Below are 14,330 nucleotides of genomic sequence, written 5' to 3'. Positions count from 1 at the left end.
GTATAAATGTACAATTTTATAATGTGTATACTAACAATTTTAATAAAATATTATATGTATTTTACAATTTATTTTTGTTTTACTTGTATTTACCACTCGATCAAAATAAAACATTTCCAATTCAATTGACTTATAAAATAATTCTTGTTCTTTTTTTACTTGCTTATCTCAAAGTTCTTTAATGTGTTTACATCTGTATTTCTCCCATTTATTATTGTTCACGCCAAAGCGGCCCAATTCCAGTTCAGTCCAGTCCCCCAGGGGGCCTTAACAGTCGTGAGAGCAGTTCTTCCAGACCTCTCTCATCTCGCTCTCTCGCACTGTTAATGGTGCTCTCCTCTCTCCGAGCGGCACTTGCTTTTTCCCCACATATAATTAAGCTATTCTAATTTAACACTGTACGAAGACGGTTGACTACCGTAAATAAAAAGTGAAAAAATTACGATATATGTGCCATGTGAAAATTCAATCCGCCCCACTCCATCATTTGGTCCTTCGAGCCGGATATTCCAGGAGACGATCAAACTACCATTCCAGCGTTCAACAGGCGGATTTCTCACCTCAATTAAGATAAGTACTACATTTTTCCGTCGCCGTCTCTCTGCCGGTCTTCAGCAGTGGTCCGAACATTAAATTTCATTCACACTCCTGCAAGTTTTTTTTCCTTCCGTGTCAACTCCAAGTCCGAGTTTTCCGACACAACGGCAGTGTGAGATTTTCTACTCTTCTTCGTCTTCAAATTCTGGAAATTTTTCCATCCGACTCCGTTTTGTGTGTTTCGCCATATTCCTCGCCGTTTTCGGCCTCCCCGTTATTTGCTATTCCGCTATTCGCTTGCCAACGGTCGAGGCATATGTGCATACATATAATATACATACCCTACAAACATATTTCCGAGTTCCCGCAAACACACACATCCATACATAAACACTGATAATCCAGATGCACAGTCTTTGATGTACGTACACATCACACTCGTTCATACGGCACTCCCGACAAGAATTTCAACAGCAAGTTATTATATTATATATTGCACATAAGGAAGCAACACACACTCGTTTATACGGCACACCCGACAAAAATTTCAACAGCAACTTATTATATTAAATATTAAATAAATATAATATATTATATCATTTATTATTAAAATAACCTGATTCCACGAACCCTTCGACACTGCAAGCCTGTCCAACATTGGCATAATACTTATTCCAGCAGCGCTATTTCGCACACGCCGTCGGCTCACATCTATTAAATAAATAAATAAATACATTTTTTTCTTGTTCAAGCCGTGGTGGTGCGTAATATCTTTGTTTCCATATTTCTGGCTCTCATTTCGGATTTCTGATTCCCGGAATGCCCGAAGACAAAACAAAGTTATCAGTTCCGTCTGCAAAAATTGCTATCCGCATCTCCTCGCGCGCGCACCTTAAGCCCAGTAGCTTCAAAGCCAACAACGAAGGCAAGGAGCGAAACTTCATTAGCCACCCAAGAAGGCGACAAGAAGTGGTCTGTTGCTACGAGCCATCAGAAACGATTGGCTCTAAGTCCGCTAACGCTTAAGGTTAGGTAACAAATCCAGACCAAGTCAGTAAAGTCGCTAACAACTCGTTCTCAGGCAAAAATGAGCGACGACATTGCATTTGCAGCTCTCCCGCAGTTCATTACGGTGTCCGACCGGATGAGCCATTTCAGAGCGACCATAGAAACTCCAGGACAATCAGCTTCGTCCGTCCACACCTGTAAGGTCCGTAAAGAACAAGTCCGCTCACTCTGGATCGAAAATATGAATATTGCTATTCGGTGTATAAAGACCAATCTGTTCAGCTCAGAGAGCTCATGGATCAAGCCACTCCGCAGCATTCAACCTCCGCCCTTTCACCCAATCAGTCCAACTACGTTCCGTCTGGGTGCCGGTTACCGCCATGACACTGAAGTATTCGAGGGAGATTATCTAAAATGGGCAGAGCTTCCGTTTCGAAAATAAGAGACTGCTCGTAAACAGCCAACTCAAACTCCTTTTTAACTTGGTGTCCGTCAATTCCGAATCAGGCCAGGTTCTGAAAGATCTTCAGAGCACAATCCAAGGGTGTTTTAATCACTCTGGCTCATTCCGACATTTCCACTGAGAACTGGGACTGTCTCCTGGTATTCCTGTGCGCCAGTAGATTACCAAAACTGACCCTCTCCTTATGGGAGCAGTCTCTTTCATCCACGTCTGACATTCCGACGTGGGGTGAGATGAACACGTTTCTTGGTGACCGATACCGAACGCTAGAGGCGATTGAGGATATGAAACCAAGCCTCAGCAAACACACTAGCACTAAGAGTCAACCCGTCTCCCGGAAGCTCAACTCTTTCGAAGCTAAGGTGGTCACAAAACCAAAGAATTGCGATCTGTGCGCAAGATAGAATCATCCTGAACGCTTATGCCAGCGTTTTCTCCAGATGTCTGTCGATGCGCGAACCAACTACATCAAACAGAAACAGCTTTGCTTAAAAAGTTTCGCGAGAGGCCACCAGCTATGTGAATGTACTAGCACTCACAGCTGTTTCACATGTCGAGCGCGGTATCATACGTTGCTGCATAAAGGCAACCCCAACTCCCGTGGGCCAACTGACGGTAATAGTTCTTCGGTAAGTCCACCAAATGCAGCTGTACCGGGGGCCGCCAACGGTTCAGAAAATCTGCACGGCGTGCAGAATTATTTCGCAACCGGGCCTAGAGCTGTTTTGCTAGGCACGGCCATTATTCACATATACCACTTAGGCACGACTCAAGTAACAAAGACAAATGAGGCGTCCTTAGACAGAATTCTTACTAAGTTTTGGGAAGTGGAAAATCTACCATCAAAAGTGGTAAAAGATTCCGATTCCGTCTGCGAAAGTAATTTTCTACGAACTAAAGACGCGAGCAGGAAGTACGTAGTGACGTTACCGTTCAGCGATCCCGATCATTGTGGGTCTGAGTTGGGTTACTCAAGGTCTATAGCACTTGCTCAGTTTCTCAGAAACGAGAATCGTTTTCGAAGAGACACTTCATTAAATGAGCAGTACAGCTCCGTAATCCAAGAATATTTCGATTTAGGCCATATGAGAAAGGTTTCGCCCACTCACAATTCTCCGAACTACTACCTTCCACATCATGCGGTGATAAAACCCGAAAGCACCACCACGAAACTGCGGGTGGTATTCAACGCTTCCAGCCCTTCAGCAAATGGGACTAGCTTGAACGATGTGCTTCATGCCGGTCCAGTCGTCATATCTGACTTAACGATTCAGATTTTAAAGTGGCGCTATTTCAAGTATGTCTTTAGTACGGACATCACGAAAATGTATAGGCAGATCTGGGTCGATCTAAAGCATAAGCCGTTTCAAAGGATTCTATTCAGAAACAAGGAATCGGACATTCGAGATTACAAGCTCGTCCGATCTCGCCATCCGAGTGCTGCAACAGCTGGCTGATGACGTCGATCAGCAGTTTCCAAAAGCCAGTCACATAATCCGCAATTTTATGTATGCGGGTGACGTTTTAACAGGATCGAATTCTCAATGAGAAGCTCAACTTGCCATCCAGGAGTTAGTAACCGCTTTGAATTCTGTCGGATTTCCGCTTAGGAAGTGGACCTCCAACCACAAGGGGGTTTTAAAGGACATTCCAAACGATCATCGTCTCAATGCTGAGCTCCTGAATATTGATGCCGAAAGCACCTCCAGAGATATCCGTCAAGCCCTCCTATACGAAAAGAGAAGTCCTCTGCCACATCGCAAAGCTATTCGATCCCGCTGGCTGGCTTGCCCCGTTCATCGTCCGGGCCAAAATTTTTATGCAGGAGATCTGGTTGCAAGAGTTAGGCTGGGATGACAACCATCCCGACGAAATGAGCCATAGATGGCAGGTGTTCCTGCAAAGTTATTCCGATCTCGATCAAATCCGTATTCCGAGATGGATCAGCTACCAGCCCCATGTAAAAATCGAGCTTCACGGTTTTTGTGACGCTTCCCAAAAGGCCTATGGGCGGCGCTTTATGTCAGGGTTGAAGTCGGTCAGCAGATATTGACTAATTTGCTTACGGCAAAGACCCGGGTTGCCCCGGTAAAAACGGTATCCCTCCCCCGACTTGAGCTATGTGGTGCCCTATTGCTGGCAGATATGGCATCCACCATCCTTCCAAATATGCTGTCAGACAGCTCTGAGATTTTCTGCTGGACAGACTCCACCATTGTCCTGGCATGGTTAAAAAAACCAGCCTGCTCCTGGACCGCATTCGTAGCCAACCGCGTAACCTAAACGGTCAGAACACAACCAGTCAGAACACAACCAACCGACCTAGCTAGTCGCGGTGTGTCCCTGCCAGAGTTGGGCGATAGCACCCTCTGGTGGCATGGCCCCTAATGGCTACAACTGCCCAAACTTCAATGGCCAGAAACTTCGGATCCACACCCAGTCACGGACTTAGAGCAGCCCGCTGTGAAGGTTCATTTCGTACAGCTCCCCGGTGATGATTTCCTTGAACGTTTCTCCAGACTGGACAAGGCTTCAAGAGTCCTAGCTTACGTCCAAAGGTTCCTAAATTGCTGTCGAAAGGCTCCGGTAAGTCCGGATAGGCAGCTCAGTAATCGGGAAATCCGGGGGGCTGGGGGGACCTACATAATAATTGCCCAGCGCGAAGAGTACGCGCTCGAGCTTCGACTGTTGCGAAGTGAAAATTCCATACCCTCGTCAAGCCAAATTGCTAATTTATTTCCATTTATAGACCAACAAGGCCTCTTTAGAGCATGTGGTCGCTTTACTGCCTCCAAGGTCCTGCAGTATGACGAGCGCCATCCTGTAATACTCCCGTACAGCTGTCGGCTATCGCGCCTTCTTGTCCAATTCACGCACCAGATTACGCTCCATGGCGGCAACCAACTGACAGTGCGCTTGATACGATCCAAATATTGGATTCCTAAAGTCAAAAATCTGGTAAAGGGCGTGATAAATTCATGCAAGGTGTGCACCATTTGTAAAAAACGACTGCAAGCCCAATTGATGGGCGTTTTTCCGACTGATCGAGCCTACTTCTCCAGGCCAGTTACTTTCACCGGCGTCGAAGTGAACGCCCTTTTGAAGTGAAAAACTACACAGGGAGAGCTTTTCTCATCACTAAGGGATATGTTTGTGTGTTTGTGTGCTTTTCTAGGAAGGCCATCCATTTGGAACCCATCTCCGATCTCACAACTGAAAAGTTTCTAGCAGCGTTTGCTCGTTTTGTCGCTAGAAGAGGTTGTCCTCAGCGGGTCCATTCCGACAACGGCAAAACCTTTGTTGGTGCCTCAATTCTTCTTTCCCGTGACTTTACGCAAGCACTAAAGGACTCGGTGACTGCAGCGTATAGCCACCAGGGACTCGTGTGGCGTTTCATACCCCCAGGAGCTCCTCATATGGGAGGCCTGTGGGAGGCAGGAGTCAGGAGTTTTAAAACTCTGTTTTACAAATCCACGTCCGCTCGCAAGAATACCTTCGAAGAGCTTTCCACGCTTCTTGCTAAGATTGAAGCCTGCCTTAATTCCAAACCACTTTCTCCAATGTCTGAAGTCCCGACAGACTTGTTGGCACTGACGCCAGGCCATTTCCTGATCGGGGGTCCGTTGCTTTCCACGGCGGAGTCTGAAATCAAAGGCGACTCCAAGTCGATTATAAATCGATGGCAATATCTCAAGGCCCAGCATCAACAATTAAGTTCGCGATGGAAAGAAGAAACCTTCTCGAAACCTAGAAGTGGACGATATGGTCGTTATCAGGGACGATAACTTGCCACCAAACGACTGGCGGCTCGGTAGAATAGTAGCTGCTATCCCAGGAGCTGATGCTAGAGTCCGCGTCGTGGACATTCTTACCTCTCGCGGAACAATCCCTCGTCCGATCCACAAACTGGTTCTCCTTCCTATGGAAGCTAAGGCAACCACTAAAACTCCACAATAACGCCTTCCTTCCTGATGCTTTAAAATCCGTTTATAATGCAGACTAAGTTCGCTTATAATTTTCCTTTTCTTTCTGTTTTATTAAAGCATCAAACCATGGCTCCACGTCCTCACCGCGTCAAACTTTGGACGTCAGACGTTCTCTAGGTACTCAGTTTTACCGCTGCCGAGTCTGTCGGGTCATCCATCCCCCAGCCTACGCATCCGGACCCCGATCCGCGCACTCAGTGACGACTTGCGCGCCCAACAGACACGCCTAAACCAGCGTCATTAATCCTTTGCTACGCTCGCCCTCGCAAGGGGGAGAATGTTCACGCCAAATCCAGTTCAGTCCAGTCCCCCAGGGGGCCTGAACAGTCGTGAGAGCAGTTCTTCCAGATCGCTCTCATCTCGCTCTCTCGCACTGTTAATGGTCTCCACTCCGCTCTACGAAGACGGTTGACTACCGTAAATAAAAAGTGAAAAAAAATTACGATATATGTGCCGTGTGAAAATTCAATCCGCCCCACTCCAACAATTATATTTCTTAAAAATATATTTTCAAGTTCTAAGAAATTGATACTATCCACATTTGATAATATTCCATTAACCTTTTATGTTTTATTGATAGAGTACCATGATCCTTGTGATTTAACATTGTAAACTCTGTTTCATTATATTTTCGTTTTCATTTACTATCATTAGCACAAGGCATATTCTTATATACCCTATTTATTGATTTTTTGTGTGCCATTGATCTAAATAAACTAAAACTAAAAACTGAGCAAACTGAGGGTGTAATGAATAAATTTGTAAACATATTTTTCTAAAATTTTCAAATATATCAGTCAATAGGAAAAAATCAGATTTTAAATACAACTCTAGATAATCCTTCCTTCCTTTTCTGTCAAGTTACTATAGAATGCTGCTCTTGATGGTAGGGAAGTTTCCTCAAGTCGACCAGCTGAATCTAAATATTCAAAAGGAAAGATCATCAATTAAATTAGAAGCAAGGGTATCCAAACTTGATGGCATAAATCTGAATGTGTCAAGAAATAAAATTTCGAAATTGTTTCCATTTGAAGTTTTTATGGTTTTGGACACCGAAATATATTGTTCTTTATTTACTGGGATTGCATTAATACTACCAGGAATTTTTGTCAAGTCTTCAATAAATAAATGACAATCATATTTAGAAAAAATTATCTATACTCCAAGTCTTAATATTATATAATAACAGTCTTATGTTTTAGAGCAGCATCCTCAGATCCAGAGAAATTTAAGCAAACATTACACAGCTATTGTTATCTGTTCTTTTGCCTTGTTAATGATCTATAAAACAAGTAATTTTTATTTAATATGTTTATTTATAAATAAATATATAAATTAGAATAAGTCCCCTGGCAGCAATCGATGTGTCGTCAGCGGGAGGGGGTGTGCCAGGCAGGTAAGCCTAGCGGTCTTCCTTCTTTTGTTAGGAGTTATGTAGTGCGCCAGGCAGGTACGCCTAGCGGTCTTCCTTCTCTTGTTAGGAGTTATGTAGGGAGGAACTACCTCCGTTATCGTTGGCCCTTAAGGCACAACAACCAATATTAACAAACGTAATGTAATGTATGACGGCGGTGCCGGAATTCAAATTCAAGAGCGATGGCTCTGTCTTTATTGAGATTTCAAAATGAACTGAACTTAAAGCTAACATAAAAAGAGACTCATAGCGGCCACTCCAATGGGTAGTGCTTGCCGGCTATGCACGGGCTTCCGGCCAGACGCTGTGTCAGCAATTTGGCCGGAGCGAACTTTCGGATGATCGGTCATTGGCGTCGCCCGGTTGACTTAGTTAACTACTCCCCCCTCAGGATTAAGGCCGCCCTCGGCCGACCCTATTTGGGCGATCATATCTGCTATTTGGGCCGTAGCTCTCCTGGCCTGGAGGACTCGCCGATAGGTGAAACCGGCGCAGATCAACGCGCAGCATATTGCTCCTGCTACCAGTACTATCTGTTGTAAATGATAGTTGTTGATATTCTCCCCGACTCTCCTGATGTGGTCCAGATTACGCTCACTCAAGCGGTGAAGGTACGGAAGACTGAGGATGTTGTGTTCCATAGTAATGTTCAGGGAGGGCGAGCTGGCTACTCCTGGGACCCTCTTCTGGGCTCTGTCATTGTTGACATATCGGGTTTTATTAACCATGGCACTCTCAGTAAAGTTACGTGGATGTAAGTGCCATTATCCACACTCACACGTGCCGGACGATCGTTTACAATTATGATGCCTTCATCTACGTGAGTAATTGGATGTAGATCGCTGTGCTGGATGTCACAGCGCGCTATCCCACCAGCGTGGAGCTCTTGCGCGGATGACCTTCTTAACGCCAGCTGGCAAAATGTGGCTCCAGGTGTTGTGGAGCAATTGTTGACCGTGTGAATCGCTCCATTGCAATCAGCTATTATTTTGTCCTCCAGCCTGAGCATCGTGTCATGATGGGACACGGGAAAAACAGTGATTTTAATACATGACGATTTGATTATTGGAAATTTAATGACAAAATACAAAAGGTTAGCGGATTGTAATACTTTAACGGAAGCAACGGACAATAAGTCTTTGATGGGGGTATCTGTGGGCTCTTCTACCCATATATCTTCTAGGTCTGCATGATCTAGTATAGCAGGGCTCACAATGTTTCATTCAATGCTCGCTTCATTTGCTATGAGTGTGTCGGGTGCCTCGGCCTCTCTGAGTGCCGAAAAGGCACACATGATTCAAGTGCACTCATTGTCTGGTTGTACCCTTGCCGTTCTCTGATATATATATATATTTATATATATATATAATATATACATATTATATATACCTTGAAATATTTTAAATCAATATATAATGTCCATTTCCGCCATCTTCCAAAAACAGTATGTTAACGTGACAACGGGTTGAATTGCATTCTTCTTATGCATTTCCGTGCGGACATGGTTTGTCCGCTTGTTCATAATAACGAACTCGAACTGAAATTCATTTTCTTTTTGTTTATTATTTTATTATTTGATTTTTCTTTTTTTTTATTTATTTTATGATACTTTTTACCTTTCACTACACTTTTAGTTGTTTGCTTTGTTTTAAGTTTTCAAACTAACAATGTTGCCCGGAGAATGTCTTGGAAAGAACTAATTAAATTCTCCGATTTTGTACACAAATTTTAGAAGTCTGGGAGTTACAATTCTAGGTTTTAAAAGATAGCAGCTCAGATAGATTCCTAGATGGTTTGAGATGGTTCGAAACCAAATGGAATCTCAGTTTTGAAAATAAAGTCCTTTGGTTAGAATAGATCAGAAATAGTTTCTTCAAGATGCGGATTGTTCAAGAAAAAGAAATCCAATAGAGTGTGAGTAAAAATAGATGACCTGTAGTTAGAAAAGAGTCGAAATATTTTTTTCAAGATAAGGATTGTTTAAGAAAAAGTAACCAATAGAAGCCGAGTTTAAAAATTGACTTGAAATTAATTGAAATTAATGACTTTTCATTTGCAGGATTTAAGATATCTACAAGTCAGGGTAGAAAAGATGAAGAAAACTAGAAATTTTTTTTTGAGTAAATTCGGTAAGCAGGTGGTAAAAAAAAAACTTAAAGTCTTGGATGTACATTATGTATTCGGATCAAATTAAATTGTTTCTCAATCAGTTTAATGGAGTTCTACTAAATTCTCACTATCTGCGACTTCTTTTTATAAATACAAAACTACTTGAGTGTGAAGAAGTTGAAATGATAACTTCTATCCATGGTGTACAACGAAAAACATGTATCTGGAGTAAGGATTCAGCTACGGAAGGAATCTACACTTGTGGATGTCATAAAAATTTTGAGTACGAAAGGGAGGCAGCAAAAATTATGAATATATATTTTAATCTGGCAAATTGAATGAGAAGAAAATAAAAAATACAAAAAAAGTATTTTAGACTATATAACTTTATTTCAGATAATTAAATATTGATTTCATTATATAATGAAAACAAAATCACTGAAATATAGAAAATAATTAAATAAACACATTTGTTGATAAAGTTAATATTTCTTTTATTATTTCAGTTAATATGCGGCGTGAAAAAATAAAAGATTTTTACATTTGAATTTTAAATAATTTTATTTTATTTCTATTTTTATACAATTTTTTATTTAAATATCTAAGCTATTGGCAACATTTATTAAAAACTCATCGTCTTCATCTTTCATTAAATCTAGATATTTATTTTCTAAGTCATCCACTTTTATATCGTCAAAGACGTAGTCATCATCTGGAAAAACAATTTCTTCCGGGTCAACTATATCAATCCTTTTAGCACATTGAAAATGCTCATACAAATACTCATTTCCAAGTTCATCCATCATTTCTTCTCCAAATGGGAAATCTTCCCATTTGAGTGATTCAAACTCTTTAGGAATCGTTTGAGTAGATGATGAAAAGGGTGCAAATACTTCCCTCAGATTCCTGTCTACGGTATCTTCCTCGTCTAGAGCCATTACATAGTTTGGCTCCGAGTCTTCATTGACAACCACATCGGAGTCTGGTCATCGATTTTAATGTCCGTCAACAATTCCAAAGTCTGAATTGAATCGACGAATTCCACAGATATTATGCTGATGGTGATTTTGGTGCTCCTGACGAACTGATGCTGAACAATTTGACTGCTCTCCTTTTTATACTTAAAGGGCATACGTATATGTTATACTCCTAGACCTCCCAACAATCCAATTCAGTTTCTCAACTATATTGAAAGTCAGATATCCCAAACACTTTAAAATATGAATAGAAATGTCTTAGAAACATGTTCTCAGAAAACAATTACTGCAACGTTACACTCCTTGTATCCCTTTCCTCCTTCAGTTAATTGAATTGGTCCATGTTTACCCAATAACTGTATGCATATGTACTGACATTTTTATTACGGTGAAATATGCGAGCGTTAAGAAACGACGTCTGCAATGCAAACTATTTAGTCTGTGTCCCTTTGTTTAAAGTATTGAAATCTAAAAAATCTGAAATTTGAATAAACAACTTGAAACATTGACTTATACTTGACTATGCACTTGACAATTTTATTATGGTGCGTCCATGAACGTATATCAGTTCTCCATATCGTGATAAGTATCCGACCCTCTTTACACACATCTGGGGTTCCCACTCAACCATACATACGCACACACGTAGACAGAGGCTTACATATATAGAAATTGACAGTGTGTTTTGAGAAAATTCAACCCCTTAAGCCGTTCCCAATCCTCCTAATTAGGGTCAGGAATACATTTCAATATTCCCATATTACGGATAGGGGGGTTGGAAAACTAATCATGACACAATCGTCACATTTTATTACGTGCACTGATTTTAAAAACTATAATTTATGGGTTTATGATTTCTGTACCAGAATCCAAACTGACTAAAAGGGTGAGGGGAAATCCTTATCAAAGGAGACAACGGATAATGGGTTTTGGGGTGGGGTAAACCATGTTTTTATCACTAATGTGACAGCTTAATAGGCCATAAATCTGTGCCAGAACCAGCTTTATTAACCTACTCACAAACTTATGCATCCTCTCAATTTGGCCATTATCTCGCTGAACACCTGTAGTTATCAAAAGATGAGTTATATTATCCCCTTCACAGAACTGTTTAAACATATTTGAAGTGAAAGCGGTACCCCAATTTGACACAATCCTAGCAGGGTTTCCAAACAATGCTGCCTGTCTTTCTAAACAATGTTAATAGCCCATAAATTTGTGCCAGAACCAGCTTTAAGTACCTAATTATATGATATGGCTGGGGTGATAGATAATGGGTTTTGATGATGGGGGAGAAAAGTTTTACATGACAAGTATGACAGGGACTACTACCTATTTAAAACCAAAACTTTTGTAATTCAAATTAGTATTCATGTTCAACAAATCATTTTATTTAAAATACATGTTTTAGTGTTTAGGTGAGGGGCCGTTGTGCCGCCGCACAATCTTGCACTCTCTCTCTCGGGTCCAACTGCAGCGGTCGGCTGTCGGCGATCATCCGCTCTGGCGGTAGCGGCTTTTTCTTATGTTAAGCTAGGTTCTTTTAGTTCCATGTATGCAGCAGAATAAAGCTGACGGCCCTTGAAAAATACTCCACGACGCCCCCGTCTTCTTCTTTTCGTGCCACCGGGTTAATTTGCGGCAGCATCGACACACACCCCCCCCCCATCAGTATTGCACTTAAGTTATAAGTTATGATAATTTTATGTTTGTCTTCGCTTTTTATAATAATTTCAAATAAGATTAATAATTCTAGAATACACAATAATACAGGGGTTTTTAATTATTTCTTTGTTAATACCAAATTTTAATTTTAATTGAAAAGAAAATTCTTTTTTTTTTTAAATGAATTTTGCAATGTATTTTTTTAATATTGCATTTAATCATCTCCACCAGTCATTACTTCCATAAATTCTGCAGTATAAAACATTTTCAAATTAAAATTTAACTTTTTTTTTTCAAATAAATTCTACATTACCATCAAAATCAACGGTTCCTGATCCATCAGAATCAATTTCCTCAATCATCATATCCAGATCGTCATTTGTCAATTTATCATCTAGTTCCCGCAAAATTTCACGAAGAACTCCGGTAGTAATGTAGCCATTTCCTTCTTTATCGTAAAGTCGGAAAGCTTCTTTTAATTCAGCCATCATTGCTTCGGCGTCCTCTTCAACAAGAAAGCGTGCGGCCAGTGTTGTGAATTCTTCAAATTCGATTTGCCCAGATCCATCTTCATCGACTTCAGCGATAATATCAGCAAGAGTAGCATCATCAAGTTGATGGCCCAGCATGCTAAGAATCGTACCAACCATGGCAGTATTAATGTACCCATTTTTTTCTGGATCAAAAGCATTAAATGCATTTCGTAATACTATTAAAAAAGGGTACTCTGTTAATTGAATAATTGATTTAAATGCTATAGTAACTTACAAGCAGTTTGCTCCTTAGTCAATTCATCCTATTAAAATAAAAACAACCATTTATTTTTAAATTTGATAATTTGTTAATATATTAATACTTCCTGGCTTAACTAAAAAAAACTTATTATTATTAATGCAATCATCGCGTTTTTCAAAATAAAATATTTTAGGCCGGATCATTGCTTCGTAATTATAAAAGCTTGTAAGAATTTACATCGAGTAACTATCCAATCAAACGCCCAAGCCTAAATAATTTTAAATTAAACATACCTTATCACATAATTTTTGTCATATGAAGTTCAAGTCTAACAGCGTTTTGTCAAACAAATTACCATTAGAACGCTTACTAAGAAAAAGCTCGCTTGCATAACAATCTCGAATGACCATCAGAATTTTTGTTTCATTTTAAGAGTCAGAATAAATTACTGTTTATTTAAAACAGTTATTTTTCTTGAGTGAAAAACTTGAACAGGTTAAAATGAGTAAATAGTAATACAACATTGCGCGAAAAGAGAAGAGAAAACGCTCTTTTCTGTGTGCAATTGTCGTCGAATTTTTTTGTTGGATCAATGGAATGATCTGTAGAATAATCATAATCATAGTTTGAGAATTACATTGATTTGATAATATGTTGCTAATACCATAATATAATAATAAAACTGTGGATGAGTTCATTATCAATAAATCACCAGTGCATGAAAGAAATTTTCAAAAGGTTACATAGGGAGCCACATGATCAGCAGTTTTGGCAAATGGTTGAACATCACATTTAACAAAGAAGTCAAAAAAATATGAGAGTTGTTATTAGTGCAAAAAAATAAGAAGTGGATTTCTGATGGAAAACCAAAGAAAAAAGCAAAGCACCAAATTCCCTTACAGGCATATAGAATGAGCACAGATCTACCTGATGCTTGACACGGCGTGTTCAGCGATGTTGACTTTGGTGGTTGCATCTATACAGGACATTCAACACCTGGAGTCGTCGTGAAGTATGCAGCAGTTGCAGTTTTTCCAGGACTAGTCAATGATAAGCAGTTGTTGGGACCTCAACTACCGAATAAGAGATCATCGCAGCAAACGAGGAAGCCTAAGAAGCAGATTCTTCAAAGGGATCGTCATGCTCAAAGGCGTTCCCATCATACATGTTAACAACTTCTCAGCAGTTATACCGGTTGAAAATCGAAAGTTTCCCTACATAACTAAACACATCTGTTTCAAACAGATAAAACTGGTAACACTGACATCGTTAGACCACCTGAATTTTCGGTTTACCTAAAGTGTCAGAATAAATTACTGTTTTACTGAGGCTGGCATAGTATATCTGTTGTTTTTTACCTTATTGAAAACTAATTGCAGAGAAAGTATTTTATGGGATGATAATGTTGACTAATATGTTCATATAAGCTTACATAA

At 40.3% G+C, this 14,330-nt stretch overlaps 1 protein-coding gene and 1 pseudogene across 1 annotated transcript in view; one reads left to right on the top strand and one right to left on the bottom strand.

Annotated features, from left to right (window-relative positions):
• The window catches only part of LOC121530294, a 28,021-nt pseudogene extending 22,490 nt beyond the window's left edge, over positions 1 to 5,531 (top strand).
• Positions 5,532 to 12,195: 6,664 nt separating this feature from the next.
• LOC108109718 (troponin C) overlaps positions 12,196 to 14,330 on the bottom strand; it is a 44,008-nt gene continuing 41,873 nt past the window's right edge. The window contains exons 2-4 of the mRNA XM_041819180.1: positions 12,928 to 12,955; positions 12,473 to 12,868; positions 12,196 to 12,408 (exon numbers count right to left, since the gene is read on the bottom strand). Of these exons, the coding sequence (XP_041675114.1) occupies positions 12,374 to 12,408; positions 12,473 to 12,868; positions 12,928 to 12,955 (459 nt within the window). The 3' untranslated portion in view covers positions 12,196 to 12,373. The remainder of the gene's footprint in view (positions 12,409 to 12,472; positions 12,869 to 12,927; positions 12,956 to 14,330) is intronic.

Source organism: Drosophila eugracilis, unplaced genomic scaffold (genome assembly GCF_018153835.1).
Source record: "Drosophila eugracilis isolate 14026-0451.02 unplaced genomic scaffold, ASM1815383v1 contig_1284, whole genome shotgun sequence".
NCBI lineage: Eukaryota > Metazoa > Arthropoda > Insecta > Diptera > Drosophilidae > Drosophila > Drosophila eugracilis.
This window is presented reverse-complemented; position numbering and strand designations above follow the sequence as displayed.